Below are 22,365 nucleotides of genomic sequence, written 5' to 3'. Positions count from 1 at the left end.
AGTGAGAACGCTGGTGGCCTGACCAGGCAGGCTTGGGGCGGAGGTGGAGGACCCAGATGAGGTGGAGGAGGCAGAAGCAGTGGCGGAACTTGGACAGACAGAGGATTGACACACAAGTCGTGGGGACGGCAAGACTTGTGCAGCAGACCCTTCACCATCTATCACCATAGTTACCCAGTGCCCAGTCAGCGACATGTAACGTCCCTGTCCATGCTTACTGGTCCAAGTATCGGTGGTGAAATGCACCCGTTGACACACAGAGTTTCTCAAGGAAGCGGTGATGTTGTGTGCGACATGCTGGTGTAGCGTGGGCACACCTTTCTTAGAGAAGTAGTGGCGACTGGGCATCTGGTACTGGGGCACAGCGACAGACATAAGGTCTCTAAAATCCTGTGTGTCCACCAGGTGGAAAGGCAGCATTTCGGTAGCCAAGAGCTTATAGAGGGATACAGTCAACCTCTTAGCTTTGTCATGGGTCGCAGGAAATGGCCTTTTATTTGTCCACATCTGAGGGACAGAGATCTGGCTGCTGTGTGTAGACGGTGTTGAGTAGGGTGTCCCTGGAAAAATGCAGGTTTGTGAGGAAAGTGCAGGCGTAGACATGATGTTGCCTTCATCCAACGTTGGTGCTATCGATGTCTGAGAGAGCTGTACACACGCACTTGTTTCCCCTTCCAAACCAACTGACGACCTACCAAGCAAACTACCTGTTGCGGTTACAGTGGTGGAAGTTGTGCGTGGAAAACCAGGTGTGACAGCTGTCCCCACAGTCCTAGAAGATGAAGAGCACGCGGATGCACTGGAAGGGGCAGGCGGTGGATGGTTCACGCCGCTAGGCCGCATTGCAGCACGGTGAGCTTCCCACTGGGACATATGATATTTATTCATGTGACGATTCATGGAAGACGTTGTCAAACTGCTGAGGTTTTGCCCTCTACTAACAGAATCACGACAAATTTTACAGATCACATAATTTGGCCGATCTTTTGCTATGTCAAAAAAGGACCAGGCTCGGCAAGGCTTAGAGGGCATGCGACCTGCTGAGCCCCCCCGACTAGTGCTCAGAGGCAGAGTGGTGGCTGAGGATGCAGTTGTAGACGTGCTACCAGTGCTCCGACTCTGTCCAGGAAGGCGCAAGGTAACTTCGTCGTCGGTTGCATCCTCCTCCACCGCCTCTGTTGACCTCCTCGAGTGCCTGACTGTGGGTTGACAGTAGGTGGGATCTAGAACTTCCTCATCAATTGTTGTGTTTGCACTCCCCGTGCAAAGCCACCCTTACACTATTACAGCGGAAAGCCAGCTAGTAATTAGCTTGTCTTTTTGCTGCTAGAACCGTTCTCGAACGTATCTAGAACTATTGAGCTTTAGCAAAAAGCTCGAGTTCTAGTTCGATCTAGAACAGCCCCCAAAATCACTCGAGCCGCGAACTGGAGAACCTCGAACCGCGAACCGCGCTCAACTCTAGTCCTAAATTCCAGAGAGGTGGCTTGTTAAGAGTTATAATAAGCGATTGATTAAAGTTATTGATTGCAAAAGGGTGTGCAACCAAATATTACGATGCCAAAAATGTTGCCCTGCCCATTCTGGAGGTTTTGTATGAATATATGTCCAATTTGCTTTTTTTTTTTTGGTGTTGTTAAAATAAACACTAAATAAATAAACATGTATAACAAAACGTGTAATTGCAATAATTTTGTGGGAGAAATCCTTTATTTTCTGGAAGAATATCAAAGGTGCCAACACTTTCAGCCATGACTGTATGTCTGTATTTCCTGGGCAAAATCATTGACAACAGAGCAGATCTTACAGAAATGTCGTCAAGTGTTTTCTTATGAAATCTTTTTTAGTGTAAACACCCTGCAACAGCCAATCTGTGTTATATAACTGTTACAATGTGTAACTGTTGTATTGTTTGATGTAAAGCAATAAAACAATCTGTTAAATAATACTCATGATTAGTGATGGACAGACTGCCAGATACCAGGGAATGGGAAGTCCAACTGGGTTTTAAAAAAACAAACAGTTCAGCCCCGCAATTAATCCCCAATATCAGGCCAAATGCCAATCCCCATATAAGCCTATGGGGACCCAAATCATGCACTTTAAAATGGTGGTAGAAGGGATTGAGGGATTAAAGCAGGCGTTATACTTACAAGTCTCCTTGAGGATGTAACACTAATTCTGGGGCCGGTCATTAACCACATGCATATGCACTGCTTCCCCTGCCCACCGGTAATCTCGCCATCTCTGATTGGTTTCAGTCAGACCGTACCCCCACAATGTGTGATAGCGTGTCTGACTGCAACCAATCACAGACGCTGTGTGTCCCTATCATGGTGTAAAAATATATAAATATAAAAATTGACGCAGTGTGCCCCCATATTATGATACCCAGCAGAGATAAAGCCTGTCTGTAGCTCCCAGCCATGTGCTTATCTTAGCTGTATCAAAATAAGAGGGACCCCATATGGCTCTTTTAAAATTATGTAAATAAATCCTTTTAAAAAATGACGTGCAGTCCCCCCCCAATTTTGATACCCAGCCATGATAAAGCCAACAGCTGGGGGTTGGTATTCTCAGGCTCGGGAGACCCATGGTTATTAGGTGCCCCAGCCTAAAAATAGCAGCCTGCAGCCACCTAGAATTGTCACATCCATTACATGCGACAATCCCGGAACTTTACCTGGCTCATCCCGATTGCACTAGTGGCAATCGGGGTAGTAAGGGTTAATGACAGCTCACAGCTGCCAGTAAACCCTAGATTAGGAATGGGAGGTGTCTATGAGACCCCCCATTACTAATCTGTAAGTGAAAAGAAATAAACACAAACAGAAAAAAATCTATATGTGAAATAAAATTTAAAAAACCCTTTCTTTCTCCAATTTATTAACCCCCAAAATACCCAGTTCAGACATAATTCACACAAGATCCGATGATGATTTCAGCTCTGCTACATACTGAAGTGAGAGCATACAGGCACAGAACATGTCCGCACACTGTGGCTTCAGGCACAGAATGGCATAGCCGCAGCGGTGAGCGATGACGTGACGTCACTCAGTTTATTTGCAGTCACAGCTGGAGGTTCCTCTGGTACCCCATCTGTGACCGCTGGTAACCTGACCTCAGGTGACCTCATTAAACTCAGTGACCTCACCTCAAGTGTCAAAACCGTTTTTGTGCAATTTTTGGCAAGAGATGCAGATTTAGTGGTGAAATTTTCACATGAATGGGATTTTGAACTGATGAAGGAGAAAAAACTCTCCAAAATGCATTTTTAAATAAAATCACCATTCATTTTTCTTGGAGTTTCCTTCTATTCATGGCAGTGCAGCATTTTCCCTTCCTGCACCATTCCAAATTTATTTACACGTGGGGCTGCAGCAGCTGTGGTATACGCCAGTACAGTGGTTGTGACTGTCACAGCCCACCAAGGTGAGCCTCTCTGTGCTTTCACCCTCATTCATCACCCGGGTAAGACCCTATTTGTGCTTCTCTGTCTTTCAGCTGTTATTACAGATACACCACGATAGGGACACACACAGCAACTGTGATTGGTTGCAGTAAGACACGCTATCATACAGGGTGGGGGCGCCGTCTGACTGCAACCAATCAGAGATGCTGGGACTACTGGTGGGCAGGGGAAGCAGTACATATATAAAGTTCAGGGCAGGAAAGAGGAAACAGGGCACTACTCAGCAACAACCATATCCATATGGTACAGTCCACAGCATATAGGATGAATCAAAGCTGATCCGGGGTGCACGTGTGCGGGAAGACAAGGTATGATCCAATATAGGAAGAAGAAAACGGCACTCACCAAATCGTTGCTATACAGGTTGTGGCTTTATTTCAAGCGCGGAGGTAACATGTGCGGAGGGGGCTGGTGGGGAGGGAGAGCACGCCGGACACGTCAGACGACGGCCGTTTCGCACTTACACAGTGCTTCAGCTGAAGCTTACACTGCTCAGACCAGCTGAAGCACTGTGTAAGTGCGAAACGGCCGTCGTCTGACGTGTCCGGTGTGCTCTCCCTCCCCACCAGCCCCCTCCGCACATGTTACCTCCGCGCTTGAAATAAAGCCGCAACCTGCATAGCAACGATTTGGTGAGTGCCGTTTTCTTCTTCCTATATTGGATCGTACATATATAAAGGTTAATGAGTGGCCCTGAAAGACGTTTGAGCGGCCACGGAAGCAGTGTTACAGCCACGTGGGGCACTGTTGAGTATAACGCACCTGCTTTTCCCTATTTTCTTTCTTTTTTCTTTATTTTTTTAATTACCCAAATTGCCAGATCCTGATAGGTACCTGGAGTTCCTTGAGAACCAATATTTGTGAACCCGTGTGGATTTGGACTTTTACAGTCCAGGTCCACCCATCACTGCTCATGATATTATGCTTGTAATACATGTTATACATTTGGCTTGGAAATGTGAATTCAGTTCTTTACATGTACAACATGTGTCGATATTTTTACATCAAACAAGTTCATTGTATTATTTCTAGAGCTGGAATTCTGAAAAAAAAATAGCCATTTATTAATTAACTGATTTATCTTGTAAAGGTTACAATGAAGATTACAGCTATGTCACCAGCTGGATTTTGGCAAAGCAGGAGAAATCGTTATGACTTGCTTGTAACATCCCTTGGTGTTATTTGGGTTATTCTGCATTTTGCCTTACTGGTAAGATGACTTAATTTTATTTTTAGTTAAATATGGATATTAACCCTTTTCCACAAATGTCTGTAACTGTCCAGTTGGCAAGTAGTCTACTGCAATCCAGAATACAGCTACTTTGTTGTGCCCATCCTTCTGTAGTAAACAACTAAGCTTCCACTGCAAAATCTGCAAGCAAAACTAGGTCTCATTCCATCAATTTACCACCTCATGTGTCTAGTTACAGCAGCATGTGAGGAGTTTGACAGAGGATGATCTCTCCCTCTGTCAACCCATTTAGCAACAACAATGGTCCAGATGTGGAGTCCAATAGCCTAATTCATGGATGCACAACATTTTTTGGTCCAAAGCCCATATTGTCATACTGAACCAATCTAACAATCTAAAGGGCTGAAAAAATATAAAGGGATACTTATATAAATACATCAGCAGAACCAAGTTTTGAATATTTGACAACTATTTGGAGAGTTTCTAATCAGTTTCTGATAAAAAGAAATTTGTGAGAACACACTCAACGTACACTACACTAAGTTTTTGGAGCATCAACTCAACTAAATCATCCTCATATTCTCAAAACTAAGTTTTCAGGATTTTTCAGTTTTAACATGAAGCACATTATGGATTGCTACATGATCAGGAATACATCACCAAGCTTAGGACAGTCATCAATAAACCTATCAGAAGCGCTTAGTGTATGTAAACTTTTGATTTGCAGAAAATAAAATGCCTTCTCTCTCTCATTATTCTGGCATTTGGCAAATATAAATAATTTTGGGTCCTAATTCACCTAAAACGGGAAAGGTTTATTGTAACTTCATGTCAGAGAGTGAGAAAAACATGCATATGTGTCTTTTTAGATAATGTATGTAAACTTCTGGTTTCAACTGTAACTCTAGTACATCAAATGCTTTGAAAAGATACAAGTAATATTTTCATGTGTACAACCTATTCGTATTGATGGTTTGTAATTATTGATTACTTTATCCTTTAAAGTTGATCTACCAGCAGATTTTTGCTTTGTAATCTGAAAGAAGCATAGTACAGTGGTACTTCGCTTAACGAGTAACCCTCTTAACGACAATTTTGCTTAACAAGCAAAGCTTTCTGTAAATTTGTAACCCGCTTTACGAGAAAGCTTTGCTGTACGAGTGAAATTCTCACTGCACACACTTCCGGTTTCGTCCATCCACCACACTCTGACCCGCACTTGCAGTCCACACAAACACACACATGCACTCACAAACACACACAAACACATACATGTACTCACAAACACACACAAACACACACACGCACGCACATGCAGTATTATGCTCACCTTACCTTCCGTTCCACCGCTGGTCTGATGGTTCTGGTAGTTCCCGGGTACATCGCGGCGTCCTCGCGGCGAACTACAAGACCGAGGAGGCCTGCGATGGAACGGAGGGTAAGGTGAGCATATAATATAACATAATATGTTTACCTTTCGTTTCATCGCCGGCCTCCTGAGTGCTGTAGTGCGCCGCTGCGCTCCAGTCCACGCTGTGTCTCTGCATCCGTACCGGAGAACAGCAAGTCCCAGGAGACCGGCGATGGAACGGAAGGTAAGGTGAACATATAATATGTGTGTGTGCATGCGTGCATGTGTGTCTGTGTGACTTTGTGTGTGTTTGTGTGTGTGGTTGTGCATGTTTGTGCATGTGTGGAATGATAGAATAGAGGACCAGGATGGGACATTTTAGAAGTTGTGGAACGGATCGTCAGCATTGCAATGATTTCCTATGGGAAATCTTGCTCTGCTGAACGAGTACCTTGATTAACAAGCACAGTCCCAGAACGGATTGTTCTCGTTAAGCAAGGTACCACTGTATATGGGCAGAGAAACAGATTCCTGTGATGTATCACTTACTGGACTGATTGATGTAGTGTGGATAGAATCCCTGTTTTCTCTTTTGCCGCTGTAGCAGTTGTCAGAATGCTGAGATGTGTATAACCCCGCCCACACCCCTGATTGGTAGCTTCCTGTGTACACTGTACATTGTCCACAAGCTACCAATCAGTGCTGGGTTATACACAGATTTGCTGGACTGGCCTGCACATGAGACCTAGTCAGGCAGTGTTAATCTCCTTGCTGATATAACACTGATTGTATTGAAACTGCAGCACACATCATAATAAGTGACACATTCCTGTATGCAGGTTCTCCACCCCTACATTATGCTGTTCTCAGATTAAATAGCATTAAAAACTGCTGACAGACTCCCAAGAAGATACATGGTTAAAATGGTTAAAGAAAACCTGACATCTGATTCATTCTGCCCAATCTGTGAGCAGCCAGTATTGGGCACTAGCTTAATGAACTGAGCCAGGTATGATTGACTCTGAAACGCTGAGGCTTTTAGAGAAAAACATACTTTAAAAGCTGCCAGGCATCTTCTCCCTGCCCACTGCCCTGGACTGACAGATCTCTGCCTGTATGCGCACATAGGCAGAGACCAGTAAATCCCGGGCCGTGTTTGGAGAGAAACCACTGGCTACCCACCTGTTTGAGTAGTCTACAGATTGGCTCAGTCCACAGCAGCTTTCAAAGTATGTTTTTCTCTGATGTAACGCAACCTTTCCTAGTCAAACATGCCTGGCTGAGTTTATACAGCCAGTGCATGATACAGGCTGTATATTGGGCAGCATGTATCAGATACCAGGTTCACTTTTAAGTAATATATAGGGAGAATGCGGAAAATGCATTCTTGCTTCTAATTGCTGAGTCAGATATAACAGTTGTGTTCTAAATAAGAAAAAAAAATGTAATTGTTTCTTTCCAGAATGAATATACATATATGATGGGGGCCTGTATAATCGTATTTAGATTTTTCTCCATATGTGGAAAGCATGTAAGTAACTTTGTTATTATACTTCATTATCTTACCCATTACATTTTATTAGTTATATGTTAACTATTAAAGATTTGTCCAACAATGCACAAATAGGAACATGACTATACTGTACTGTAATATCAAAACAAAATGTATTGCGCAAGCAGCATTACTCTTTTCCATACACCATTACTTTTCACAACAAAATCCCAAACCTTTTTCTTTTCCATCACACAACTCATTTTGCATAGTCATTATGTAAATTCTCCTTGCCTCCTAATTTATGGAAGAAGACTCCCGCACAAGTTCTTATTACCCAACAGCAAAGGGTTTAAATGACTAACTGTTCTCTCCAGGGCCCATCCATAAACAGACTATCCCATTCTCAGCTCTGCCTCTGTACGGGTTTTAACATCAATTTTCGACTTTTCAAAGATTGTGTTTACTGATTCCCGGTCTGCATCTGAGCAGGTCTCTACTTCTAGCTCTGCTGCACCCGGTAACTGTGCCAGCACAACAGACGCTGATTGTTTGATAGTCATTGCATACATGTCTAATAAGATATATATTTTCTTCGTAAACCCGATTAAGGCATCCGGTTTACCATCATACTGGAGCAGCCACCCCGCTCCCGGAACATACGGCAGGGTGATCGGCATGATCGGTACCACCGCTCCTGGCACTGCCGCTTCCATATCCGGACCAGGCCCCGCTGCATCCCCATCGCCTTGCGCCTTCATCCTGCTTCCCCCTTGGTTTTCTCTTACCACTCTCTCGCGGGACTGGAGAAGTTTGGGAGCTTCTGGGTCAGGTTTCTACCCCTTCTGCCTGTTCTTGACAGAGTCGTTGGTGGAGTTTCTTTTCGCGCCTTTTTCTCAACCGCTCTTCAAGTGACTCAGTTAATTTTCTGTCACACAAGAAATCCACAAGTTCCAAAACACAAACACAGTCCACAAGGCGCACGTCACCCCGTGTTACCGGGTCTAGTCCAATCCTGTTTGTGACGCCAGAAAGCTGACGCACCCCAGGGCTTTGGGGTACTCGGTCCTGGGCCTTGTATTCACTGAGACGTATCACAGGTGGCCGTTGCCCGGTTCCATGACCCTGGGGGTCACTTAAAAAAGGGAATTAATAAAAAGGGAAAAATAAAAATAAAATGTTTGTTGTGACACCACTTGTGGTATGCAGCTATATGGGAAAAGCCGCCACTGCAAAGTCTCTCACTGCTGGGGCTGGTGGTATTGGGCAGCTTGGATATTATGGCTCTCCGCAAGTAGAGCTAGGCCCCAGGGGAAGATGATGGTGGTTGTAGTATAGTGATGCAGAGGTGTAGGAAGAATTCAGACAACACAGGGGCTGCGGTTTAACTTGTGCTTTACTCACTGGTTTGGAGTAGCTGCAACCCAGCTGGTGCTGGTCTCTACCAATCTGGGTCTCAGGTGATCCGGTATTCCCTTGGTCCCAGTGCCGGTGTAGTGACATGGTGATCTTTACTTCCTTGCACCCGTCTGTAGTTGGTGAGTCCCTGTGACCTGGAGCGTTTTGGGGGTCCCCTCCTGTTGTCACAGTCTTGGCCCGTATGGCAGGCAGCTTGAACCTCTCTTAGGTTGGACTTATGTCCCCGTTCACGGGTTCCCTCTTTGCTGCTGTGCCCTGTACACTAACGTTGGTGAGGAACCGTGATGATTCTCTCACCGGGCAGATTTATTAGGTGAGCTTGAAGCGTCTTCCTGAACTAGGGCTCTGCACCCTGCCGGTGCTCAGTCCAGTGAGTACTCACACCATACTCTCCCTGGAAACCGTACTATTTTAGCCCTGCAAGCCACTTTATACTTTCTCTCCGTACGTCAACTTCCGACCAACTGTCTGGCCTACTATCTGTGTCTTTGACAAGATGTCCGTTGTCCATCTACTGCTCTAACTAGCCCCTCCTCCTCCCAGGTGTCTGACTAGTGTATTGGATGAGTCCCGACCAATAGGTGGCCATCCATCAGATCCGTCTCTGGCCTGTTACCCAGTCTGGGGAAAAGTGCGTGGATTTGTGTTTTTTTTTTTACCGGCACTGGTCTTCCAGGAATCCGGGGTTAGATGTAGTACCCTGTAGCACCTGACACTCAGGGTCGCTACATTTGTCTATTGGTATCTCTATGGAATGAACCACTGGATATAGTGTTCAGTTAAACAAGATGACGCTGCCACCCTCACTGAGTCATCATCATCCCCTTATCCATTTAGTATTATCTTAGAAACTGGTCTTGCTTAGTGATCGATTAGAAATGACAGTATGGGGGTCTACTTGTACATGCTGGGACCCTGGAATTAGCAGAGCCATTATACGGCTCCTGCACAGCCCTTGTAGAAGTTAAGAATGCAATATAAATTTCCCTTGTGGTAAAGGGACTTTGCTGCATGGTAATCAATATATATTATTGCTGTTTTCTAGAAATTTATGTTTGCCATTTATTAATGTATTCCTTTAAAAAAAAACTCTTATGTCTAAACACATTTCCATCTGTTTAAGGTAAGGAGATTTATTTGCTATACTGCTATATATCGCTGTGGGAACAAATCTCTTAACTATGCTGTGGACCTGAATGTATTTCTCTAAATCATGTTTTTCTTAATAGACATGCTGAGAGAAAAATAACTACCCTCAATTTACTTTTATCTCCAAATAGAGCATAAAATAGCTTTTTCATGGTCACTTGTCATCATACCACTTAGCTTGTCAATTTACCAGCATACTATTTTAATTTTAATTGTGTTTTTGGTTGGTTAATATAAGATATGAAATACATTTTATTCCATGGGGTAATTTATTTCAGTTGCATATAAATGAAAAAGGTGCCAATCTCAGTCTTAACCTCATTTTATTTATCCTTGAACTCGTAAAAATGGTGGAGGATTTAGTAAGTTATGATTGAAGGTATAAAGGAGTTTAGTGACAACATTTTGCTTCTGGCTTCCAACAGATATAAAAAAATTAAATCCTCAAAGAAGAATAGTTGGATTTTTGTCCTCCCATAGTTTTTACTCAGCCTTCACTATACAGAGTTCTATAGAATAGTTTATCTGCTGCAAGCCGGCCAAGAAACATTTCAGGTCACCCCAATATGTGTCACTTTACGAGACTCTGAAAAGATGTGTGTACCGTTCATAACCAATAAGGAACATGACCTCAAGGACTTGATGTCAACATGTCTGTATGGGTTAGTAAATTCTACAACTCTTACAAAGTGCATTCTGTGAAATTTGATACTACAACATATATACGTTTCAGTGTGATCAAAGCTACAGTTGATAAAATTTCCGGAACCCTTTGGGGCAGATTTCCCAGTCAAAATGCTTCTGAATGTTTGTTTAGATAGAGCATGACTTTGGTTGTACATTCCATCCACCACATCTAGACACTTTATAGAGGTGCCTCACAAAGAAAAATAAGCAAACCAAGTGGTGGAATAATATTAGACAAAAGCATCTAACAATATGTCAAATTTACTGCCGTAGAGGCTTGAGACATTTTGATAAATTACCCAAATAGGTTGCTGGCCTCAGGAGACACAGATGCACTCCCTTTCCTGATATGTCACCTAATATTAAATCATATGTCTCCATCTTTAATGTATGCCAAAAACTGAGCTGGCATCTTTGCCAGCAGATAGTGGCTGTGATAAACAGCCATCATCTTCCCCTAACAGCAACAGCTGTTCGATGCACCTATCTTCTCCCACCATAATAATGTGATTGCAGGGTGCTCACTAAATAGTTATGGATCTTGGAAGAAAAGAAAGAAAAAATGTAAATCTCCTATGATACACAAAACAGCACACAAAGCATAAAACTCTAATGCATTTCAGACGTCCGTGCAATACGGTCCATGCACATACCAGAATGCACTTACTGGCCGTGGCTCTACCTAACAGAGCATGACAGCTTCATATATTTCTATGAGACTGTCACACTTGGCACAGCAGACCCCCACCAGTCCGTGCACAGACTGCAATGTAACAGACTGGCCAGGGGTCTTCTGACCCGAGCAAGACCGCCTCATAGAAATATATGTAGCTGTCACACCCTGGTCAGGAGAGACGCTGGCAGTCCGTGCATTCTGGTCTGTGCACGGACCTTGTTACACGGACTTCTGAAAGAGCCCTCGGTTATAGCAAATCAGGACCCAGTGATGGAGATTTTTCCTCCTGTCATAAATTTGGTGAATCTAGTCTAATTCAGAGCTGATTAAAGTTAGGACAGTATTAATAAATCTGTCCTGTTGTTCTTATACTCTTGTCTTCCAGGTTACACTGAAGATGCTGTTGCTGACTGTTGTTGTCAGCATGTACAAGAGCTTCTTTATCATTGTGGGAATGTTCTTGTTGCTTCTTTGCTATGCTTTTGCTGGAGTTGTTCTGTTTGGAACAGTGAAATATGGTGAAAACATTAATCGGTAAGTAAGCTGTGCTATCACATTGTGTCTTCTACCCGAAACAAAACTACAAAACTTCACTGCATTGACCTCTCTGGTCTGTTACACTGCCCTGAAAGTTTAATGTGTAAGTCATCTGTGTTAGTCCAACTTAAGAGGTGTTTCCAAAATAGGATAAATTCACATTTAAAATAGGCTGTGCTCCTGGAACGAAATCTATTCATTCGGCAGTGGCGGATACATAATTGCTGCAATGTGTGCACCGCACAGGGCCCAATAGGCTGAGCCCATTTATACCTCCAAATCAGGTGCAATTCTGCAGTATGATGAGCTCTTGATCTCGAAAGGGCCCATATATCGTTCTTGCACAGGGGCTGCTTCTGTCTGTGTCCACTTGTTATACGTTGTGCTACACACACAAAGACAAGTTCATCTTTTTCCAGCATCACAGATGACAAGGGCCAATACAAGTATATGGGACCATGAAAAATACATACAGCACATGGATGGGATCCATGTGCCATCCGTGTGTTGTGCGTGTGTAACATTACAAAGTATATGAGAAGCTTTGTAATTTATTTATTTACTTAGCCATTTGTGAAAAACAATGATGGTAAAAAAAACCCACACAGAAGTCATACTGATGCAAAACACCGATTGACACCAGTACCATTTTTTCACATATGTGTGTAAACATGGCTGTGTGAATGAGGCTAAAGAGGTGACGGTGAATCCACATGGGCTATAAATTCACTAGAAAAATCAGTGGTAAAATCAGCATGAGATTTGCCTCAGATTCTATCATATGTATTACAAGGGATAAAATCAGCTGTGAATGATTCAGAAAAATCTTTCCTCTTTGCTCACATACACTGACGATTTTCCATCAGAAAAATCCAGTCTGGAAATCTGAAACATATTACCCTGTATGAACATATATTAAAGAATTCCCACAACACAATTGTCAATGGCAATTTTAGGCCACGTGCACTCGTTGAGTATTTGGTGAGTTTTTTTCCTTAGTATTTGTAGCCAAAACCAGGAGTGGAAACAAATGGAGGAAAAGTGTAATAGAAACACGAGCACCACTCCTGTATTTATTACACACTCCTGGATTTGGTTTTGGTGTGCCCACGATCAGAGTTCACAGTGTTTTGGACACAGAGTGTTATCGCTGCGTCCAATATGCCAACTGTTCTTGTTTTAGCGTAAACTGACATGCGGTGTAGCTTCCTGAGCGACAGCATATCAATTTATTGCTGCAGAAATGTGAGTGTTCTCCGCAGGGAGAACAGAGAGAAAGACCAAAGCGCCTCAAACCCTTATCATAGGCACGGGCAGCTGTAGTCTCCTGCTGAGAGCACTTGTGGCCCCGAAGGAGAGGACATGCTGTGTCCAGGACGCAGCATGTCCAGATTGTGGGCACATAGCCTTACAAATAATGAAGTAAAAAAAACCTCACCAAATACCCAACATATGCACGTGGCCTGAAGAAGACCTGTCTCCAGGTCAAAAGGAGCACGTTTTTGTTCTTATTTTATTCCTGCTGCTCAGCTGAGTATTCTGTTTTGTTTGTTTTTTGTTGTTTAGTTTTGTTTTCTAAATCCACCATAGTGTTCCAGAGTTATGGGCATTTTTCTTTGGTGAACATTTTTGTGGTCTTTAATAAGAGACTGTCTCTCACATGACTGTCTGGCATGTGTCTTTGGGATTCTCTGTATTACCCTGTGATCAATGCTCCCTTGTTAAAAAAAGAAACATTAGCTCTTATTAAAAACGGCTGTAGCTCAGGTGTATATATATATATAAAAAAAACACAGAAAACTCAGGGGGTCAGCAAGAATAAAATGAGAGCAAAAACTCTCCACTTTTGACCTGGTAACATGTCCTATTTAAAGGGATTCATTAGCAAAAAAAATTGACATGTCATAAAAGTATGATCTATGAGCATCCAGCTACTCGGTTCCAAGTGATCCATAAGCCAGCTTTACACCTTACAATTAGGTATGCGATCTCGTATGCGATGTGACACGCCCAGGTCGCATATGCGATCTAATGAGATTGCACGTAGGTCGTTCATTTGCTGTCACACGTGCTTTAGTAGCCTATGTTAAATTGATCAATTTTGTGTGCGATCCTTTAGATCATGTGTTCTGTGACGTATGCATTGGGCACCCTTTTTTTTTTTTATTTATTGACTTGACAAGCGTGTGTAATGTGTAGGGATGCGTTTTTACTATGTCATTTGCCATTCAGCTCTGCTACATGGCCGCTGACAGCAGACACAGACAGCCATGTAGCAGCGGTGAATGTTAGTTCACAGCAGACACAGACAGAGCCGCACTGTCAGAATGAACTCGGGTGAACCTCACCCGACTTCATTGTCATGCTGCTGCTCTGTCTGTGTCGCGTCCTGATTAGCGGTCACCAGTGAAGGACTCACCGGTGACCGCTAAACTCCTGAGTAAGTGAATTGAGCAGCCCTCTCTCATACTCACCGATCCCCGATCCCCGGCGCTGCACGGCATTCACACTGCTGCGGCGGCTTTTACTGTTTTGAAAAAGCCGGCCGCCCATTAATCAATCTCGTATTCCCTGCTTACCCCGCCCACCGGCGCCTATGATTGGTTACAGTGAGACACACCCCCCACGCTGAGTGACAGGTGTCACACTGCACCCAATCACAGCAGCCGGTGGGCGTGTCTATACTGTGTAGTGAAATAAATAATTAAATAATTAAAAAAAAACGGCGTGCGGTTCCCCCCAATTTTAAAACCAGCCAGATAAAGCCATACGGCTGAAGGCTGATATTCTCAGGATGGGGAGCTCCACATTATGGGGAGCCCCCCACCCTAACAATATCAGTCAGCAGCCGCCCAGAATTGCCGCATACATTATATGCGACAGTTCTGGGACTGTACCCGGCTCTTCCCGATTTACCCTGGTGCGTTGGCAAATCGGGGTAATAAGGAGTTATTGGCAGCCCATAGCTGCCAATAAGTCCTAGATTAATCATGTCAGGCGTCTGAGACACCCTCCATGATTAATCTGTAAATAACAGTAAATAAACACACGTACGAAAAAATCCTTTATTGGAAATAAAAAACACACACACATTCCCTGGTTCACCACTTTAATCAGCCCCAAAAAGCCCTCCATGTCCGGCGTACTCCAGGATGCTCCAGCGTCGCATCTAGCGCTGCTGCATGGAGGTGACAGGAGATGCAGAAGACACCGCCGCTCCGGTCACCTCCACGCAGCTAATGAAGACAGCCGTGCGATCAGCTGAGCTGTCACAGAGATTACCCGCTGTCACTGGATCCAGCGGTGGCCGCGGGTAACCTCAGTGACAGATCAGCTGATCGCGCTACTCACCTCAGTTGCTGACTGGAGCTGACCGGAGCGGCGGTGAGTAGCGCGATCAGCTGATCGGTCACTGAGGTTACCCGCGGCCACCGCTGGATCCAGTGACAGCGGGTAACCTCTGTGACAGCTCAGCTGATCGCACAGCTGTCTTCATTAGCTGCGTGGAGGTGACCGGAGCGGCGGTGTCTTCTGCAGCTCCTGTCACCTCCATGCAGCAGCGCTGGAAGCGACGCTGGACCATCCTGGAGTACGCCGGACATGGAGGGCTTTTTGGGGCTGATTAAAGTGGTGAACCAGGGAATGTGTTTGTGTTTTTTATTTCCAATAAAGGATTTTTCGGGTGTGTGTGTTTATTTACTGTCACTTACAGATTAATCATGGAAGGTGTCTCATAGACGCCTGACATGATTAATCTAGGACTTATTGGCAGCTATGGGCTGCCAATAACTCCTTATTACCCCGATTTGCCAACGCACCAGGGTAAATCGGGAAGAGCCGGGTACGGTCCCAGAACTGTCGCATATAATGTATGCGGCAATTCTGGGCGGCTGCTGACTGATATTGTTAGGGTGGGGGGCTCCCCATAACGTGGAGCTCCCCATCCTGAGAATACCAGCCTTCAGCCGTATGGCTTTATCTGGCTGGTTTTAAAATTGGGGGGAACCGCACGCCGTTTTTTTTAATTATTTAATTATTTATTTCACTACACAGTATAGACACGCCCACCGGCTGCTGTGATTGGGTGCAGTGTGACACCTGTCACTCAGCGTGGGGGCGTGTCTCACTGTAACCAATCATAGGCGCCGGTGGGCGGGGATAGCAGGGAATACGAGATTGTTTAATGGGCGGCCGGCTTTTTCAAAACAGTAAAAGCCGCCGGATCAGTGTGAATGCCGTGCAGCGCCGGGGATCGGGGATCGGTGAGTATGAGAGAGGGGGATAGACTGACATGGACAGAGAGAGAGGGACAGAGATAGTGACCGACTGACAGAGATTAGTGCATGACAGACATTGTGAGGCGCTTCAGAACGCAGCTTTTCAGCTGCGCTCTGAAGCGGACCTTTTTTAAGCTGCGGTGCAGAGCGCACACTGCGCACATAGCCTCAGACACCAACATCGTATGAGGGATGTCACACGTTACAATTGACTAGTTTCGTACTACCAAACGTCCAATGTATGAGGAATAAACGACGTGTATGCGATCACCGTATTTTCGTTCATTATCGATCGCATGTAGGTTTCACACGCAAATACATCACGAACGATGCCGGATGTGCGTCACTTACAACTTGACCCCGACGACGGATTGAAAGATCTATTGAAGTGTGTAAAGCAGGCTATAGAATGGGGAATTCTGTTCAATGTTCTCATTACATGATCACCAAGAAGCCATATTGATACTGATGCCACAAAAAGAGATTGCCGGCATTGTGATCACGATGAAAAATGTATTATACTATGAGGACATGTAAGACTGTGCTCAGACCAATGGATGCAAACTGATGGATGGATTAATTGGGGATTGCTCAGGTTACTGTCATGTTGTTTGTCGTGATACTAGAAGAATAGCTGGACATGCTGAGCTATCTTCTGGTAAAAATGACTGAATGTGCACAGAGCGTCCAGTGCAGGTGTGAACCTAGCCTTATAAAGATTATCCACCTGAGAACAACTGGAAAACAAAGTTCTATAAAAATGAATCTGATACAGTTTTCATTTCTTCGGTCTCTTGTAGACATGCAAACTTCTCCACAGCTGGGAAAGCTATAACCGTGCTCTTCAGGATAGTAACTGGGGAGGACTGGAATAAAATCATGCATGACTGTATGGTGAGTAGTCCGCAACGAACTGAGAACACATTTGGGGGCAGAATAAATATGTGTGTATTGTTTAATGTGTTTTATGAAAGTCAGATAAGGTAGATCATGCTGTAGTTCAGAAATATGATTATTATCTATTTTATTCTTTTGTTTTGAACTATTTTATTACTATTAGTTGTCTAGTTTTGTTTTTCTTTTTTTTGTAAGTAGAACACATAACTTAGATTTTTGTTGTTTTTATGTAAATATGGCTTTAAGCACACAATACACTTATGTATGTGGTGTTTTTAACATTTTGTTCGTAATGATAGATAGCATAGCTATTCTGTAAGAGTCATTACAAGTATGGAATTCCAAATATGTAAATATATATTACTTCTTATTGACTTTTATTTCATAAAAATGATTCTTAAAAATAAATCATGTTTGTTTTTTTCTTTTGTTTCCTTATTTTTAGTTTACATTTTTGGAATGGTGATATAATTATACCCTTAGTTCTATTCTTAGACGTCAGGCTTCCAGTAAAATATCTACATATTCCTCAGCAATCATTGTTTTTCCCTCACCCTATTAGGCCTCATTCCCACTAACATATAAATAATCACTCCAATACTCATCCTGAAAAGTGGGAGCGTGTTCTATGTATGTTATTGTACATGTCATACGAGTGTGCAATTTTTTTTCATCACTTAGCATCCATATCTCAACACTATGTATTTTAAGCCAGTTATAATTAATAAAGTAATCTTACATAAATATATATAAATAGAGTTTCATTTATAATAGATAATAGACGAATATGATATATATATATATATATATATATATATATATATATATACATACTGTATATATACTGTATATATAAAGTACAGACCAAAAGTATTTTCATAACTCTGAAAATTGTAGTTTCACATTGAAGGCATCAAAACTATGAATTAACACATGTGGAATGAAATACTTAACAAAAAAGTGTGAAACAACTGAAAATATGTCTTATATTCTAGGTTCTTCAAAGTAGCCACCTCTTGCTTTAATTACTGCTTTGCACACTCTTGGCATTCTCTTGATGAGCTTCAAGAGGTAGTCACCGGAAATGGTCTTCCAACAGTCTTGAAGAAGTTCCCAGAGATGCTTAGCACTTGTTCGCCCTTTTGCCTTCACTCTGCGGTCCAGCTCACCCCAAACCATCTCGATTGGGTTCAGTCTGGTGACTGTGGAGGTCAGGTCATCTGGCGTAGCACTCCATCACTCTCCTTCTTAGTCAAATAGCCCTTACACAGCCTGGAGGTGTGTTTGGGGTCATTGTCCTGTTGAAAAATAAATGATGGTCCAACTAAACGCAAACCGGATGGCTGCAAGATGCTGTGGTAGCCATGCTGGTTCAGTATGCCTTCAATTTGAATACATCCCCAACAGTGTCACCAGCAAAGCACCTCCCCACCATCACACCTGATTCCCCATGCTTCACGGTGGGAACCAGGCTTGTAGAGTCCATCCATTCACCTTTTTTGCGTCGCACAAAGACACAGTGGTTGGATCCAAAGATCTCAAATTTGGACTCATCAGACCAAAGCACAGATTTCCACTGGTCTAATGTCCATTCCTTGTGTTCTTTAGCCCAAACAAGTCTTTTCTGCTTGTTGCCTGTCCTTAGCAGTGGTTTCCTAGCAGCTATTTTACCATGAAGGCCTGCTGCACAAAGTCTCCTCTTAACAGTTGTTCTAGAGATGTGTCTGCTGCTAGAACTATGTGTGGCATTGACGTGGTCTCTAAGCTGAGCTGCTGTTAACCTGCGATTTCTGAGGCTGGTGACTCGGATAAACTTATCCTCCGCAGCAGAGGTGACTCTTGGTCTTCCTTTCCTGGTGTGATCCTCATGTGAGCCAGTTTCTTTGTAGCGTTTGATGATTTTTGCCACTGTACTTGGGGACACTTTCAAAGTTTTCCCAATTTTTCGGACTGACTGACCTTCATTTCTTAAAGTAATGATGACCACTTGTTTTTCTTTACTTAGAATTTGTATTACGGCAAGAAAAAAGCAGCTAACAGTCTATTCAGTTGGACTATCAGCTGTGTATCCACCAGACTTCTGCACAACACAACTGATGGTCCCAACCCCAATTATAAGGCAAGAAATCCCACTTATTAAACCTGACAGGGCACACCTGTGAAGTGAAAACCATTTCTGGTGACTACCTCTTGAAGCTCATCAAAAGAATGCCAAGAGTGTGCAAAGCAGTAATCAAAGCAAAAGGTGGCTACTTTGAAGAACCTAGAATATAAGACATATTTTCAGTTGTTTCACACTTCTTTGTTAAGTATTTCATTCCACATGTGTTAATTCATAGTTTTGTTGCCTTCAATGTGAAAATACAATTTTCAGAGTTATGAAAATAAAGAAAACTCTTTGAATGAGAAGTGTGTCCAAACTTTTGGTCTGTACTGTGTATATATACACACACACACACATACATATACATATATATATATATATATATATATATATATATATATATACTGTGTAGAAAAATCGTAAAAACTGAAAATTTTGAAGTGGTCTCTTCATTTTTGTGCCAGAGCTGTGTATATATATATATATACATATATATATATATATACAGTCATATGAAAAAGTTTGGGCACCCCTATTAATGTTAACCTTTTTTCTTTATAACAATTTGGGTTTTTGCAACAGCTATTTCAGTTTCATATATCTAATAACTGATGGACTGAGTAATGTTTCTGGATTGAAATGAGGTTTATTATACTAACAGAAAATGTGCAATCCGCATTTAAACAAAATTTTACCGGTTCAAAAGTATGGGCACCTCAACGTAAAAGTGACATTAACATTTTGTAGATCCTCCTTTTGCAAAAATAACAGCCTCTAGTCGCTTCCTGTAGCTTTTAATGAGTTCCTGGATCCTGGATGAAGGTATATTTGACCATTCCTGTTTACAAAACAATTCCAGTTTAGTGAAGTTTGATGGTCGCCGAGCATGGACAGCATGCTTCAAATCATCCACAGATTTTCAATGATATTCAGGTCTGGGGACTGGGATGGCCATTCCAGAACATTGTAATTGTTCCTCTGCATGAATGCCTGAGTAGATTTGGAGTGGTGTTTTGGAACATTGTCTTGCTGAAATATTCATCCCCTGCGTAACTTCAACTTCATCACTGATTCTTGCACATTATTGTCAAGAATCTGCTGATACTGAGTTGAATTCATGCGACCCTCAACTTTAACAAGATTCCCGGTGCCAGCATTGGCCACACAGCCCCAAAGCATGATGGAACCTCCACCAAATTTCACTGTGGGTAGCAAGTGCTTTTCTTGGAATGCCGTGTTTTTTTGCCTCCATCCATAACGCCTTTTTGTATGACCAAACAACTGAATCTTTGTTTCATCAGTCCACATGACCTTCTTCCAAAATGTAACTGGCTTGTCCAAATGTGCTTTTGCATACCTCAGGCGACTCTGTTTGTGGCGTGCTTGCAGAAACAGCTTCTTTTGCATCACTCTCCCATACAGCTTCTCCTTGTGCAACGTGCGCTGTATTGTTGACCGATGCACATTGACACTATCTGCAGCAAGATGAAGCTGCAGGTCTTTGGAGGTGGTCTGTGGATTGTCCTTGACTGTTCTCACCATTCTTCTTCTCTGCCTTTCTGATATTTTTCTTGACCTGCCACTTCTGGGCTTAACAAGAACTGTACCTGTGTTGTTCCATTTCCTTACTATGTTCCTCACAGTGGAAACTGACAGTTTAAATCTCTGAGACAATTTTTTGTATCCTTCCCCTGAACAACTATGTTGAATAATGTTTGTTTTCAGATCATTTGAGAGTTGTTTTGAGGAGCCCATGATGCCACTCTTCATAGGAGATTCAAATAGGAAAACTACTTGCAAGTGGCCACCTTAAATACCTTTTCTCATGATTGGATACACCTGCCTATGAAGTTCAAAGCTCAATGAGGTTACAAAACCAATTTAGTGCTTTAGTAAGTCAGTAAAAAGTAGTTAGGAGTGTTCAAATCAAGAAATTGATAAGGGTGCTCATACTTGTGCACCGGTCAAATTTTGTTTAAATGCGGATTGCACATTTTCTGTTAGTACAATAAACCTCATTTCAATCCAGAAATATTACTGAGTCCATCAGTTATTAGATATATGAAACTGAAATAGCTGAAATTGTTATAAAGAAAAAAGATTAACATTAATAGGGGTGCCCAAACTTTTTCATATGACTGTATACATATATATATATATATATACATGTATATGTATATATATATATATATATATATATATATATACAGCTCTGGCGCAAAAATCAAGAGACCACTACCAAATTTTCAGTTTTTCTGATTTATCTCTTTATAGGTATATTTTTGAGTAAAATGTAGATTGCTCTTTTATTCTATAAACTACTGACAACATGTCTCCAAATTTCCAAGCAATTAATTTTGTATTTATTTTCTAAAAATGAGAAATGGTCAAAATAACAAAAAAATGCATTGCTTTCAGACCTCAAATAATGCAAAGAAAACAAGTTCATAATCATTTAGAAACAACAATACTAATGTTTTAACTCAGAAAGAGTTCAGAAATCAATATTTTTTGGATTAACCATGATTTTTAATCACATCTTTCATGCATCTTGGCATCAGTCTTTCACACTGCTTTTGGGTGACCTTTTGCCACTCCTGGTGCAAAAAAGTAAGCAGTTCTTCTTTGTTTGATGAATCCATCTTCATCCATCTTCCTCTTGATTACATTCCAGAGGTTTTCAATGGGGTTCAGGTCTGGAGATTTGGCTAGCCATGACAAGGTTCTGATGTGGTGGTCCTTCATCCACACATTGATTGACCTAGCTGTGTGGCATGGCACATTGTCCTTCTGTAAAAAGCAATCCTCAGAGTTGGGGAACATTGCCTGAGCAGAAGGAAGCAACTGTTTTTCCAGGATAACCTTGTATGCGGCTTTATTCATATGTCCTTTGCAAAGATTAACCTGCCCAATTCCAGCCTTGCCGAAGCATCCCCAGATCATCACCGATCCTCCACCAAATTTCACAGTGGGTGCAAAACACTGTGGCTTGTACGCCTCTCCAGGTCTCCGTCTAACCATTAGACGACCAGGTGTTGGGGAAAGCTGAAAATTAGGTAAAGAAACGTATGAATCAAGCCACATACAAGGTTATCCTGGAAAAACCTGAACC

At 42.5% G+C, this 22,365-nt stretch overlaps 1 protein-coding gene across 4 annotated transcripts in view; it reads left to right on the top strand.

Moving 5' to 3' along the window:
• The window catches only part of NALCN (sodium leak channel, non-selective), a 1,011,261-nt gene that overhangs the window by 964,693 nt on the left and 24,203 nt on the right, over positions 1–22,365 (top strand). For all 4 annotated transcript variants that reach the window (XM_075336708.1, XM_075336707.1, XM_075336706.1 and 1 more), the window contains 4 exons: positions 4,563–4,682; positions 7,478–7,546; positions 11,824–11,972; positions 17,053–17,146. In XM_075336708.1, the coding sequence (XP_075192823.1) occupies positions 4,563–4,682; positions 7,478–7,546; positions 11,824–11,972; positions 17,053–17,146 (432 nt within the window). The remainder of the gene's footprint in view (positions 1–4,562; positions 4,683–7,477; positions 7,547–11,823; positions 11,973–17,052; positions 17,147–22,365) is intronic.

Source organism: Anomaloglossus baeobatrachus, chromosome 2, assembly GCF_048569485.1.
Source record: "Anomaloglossus baeobatrachus isolate aAnoBae1 chromosome 2, aAnoBae1.hap1, whole genome shotgun sequence".
NCBI lineage: Eukaryota > Metazoa > Chordata > Amphibia > Anura > Aromobatidae > Anomaloglossus > Anomaloglossus baeobatrachus.
This window is presented reverse-complemented; position numbering and strand designations above follow the sequence as displayed.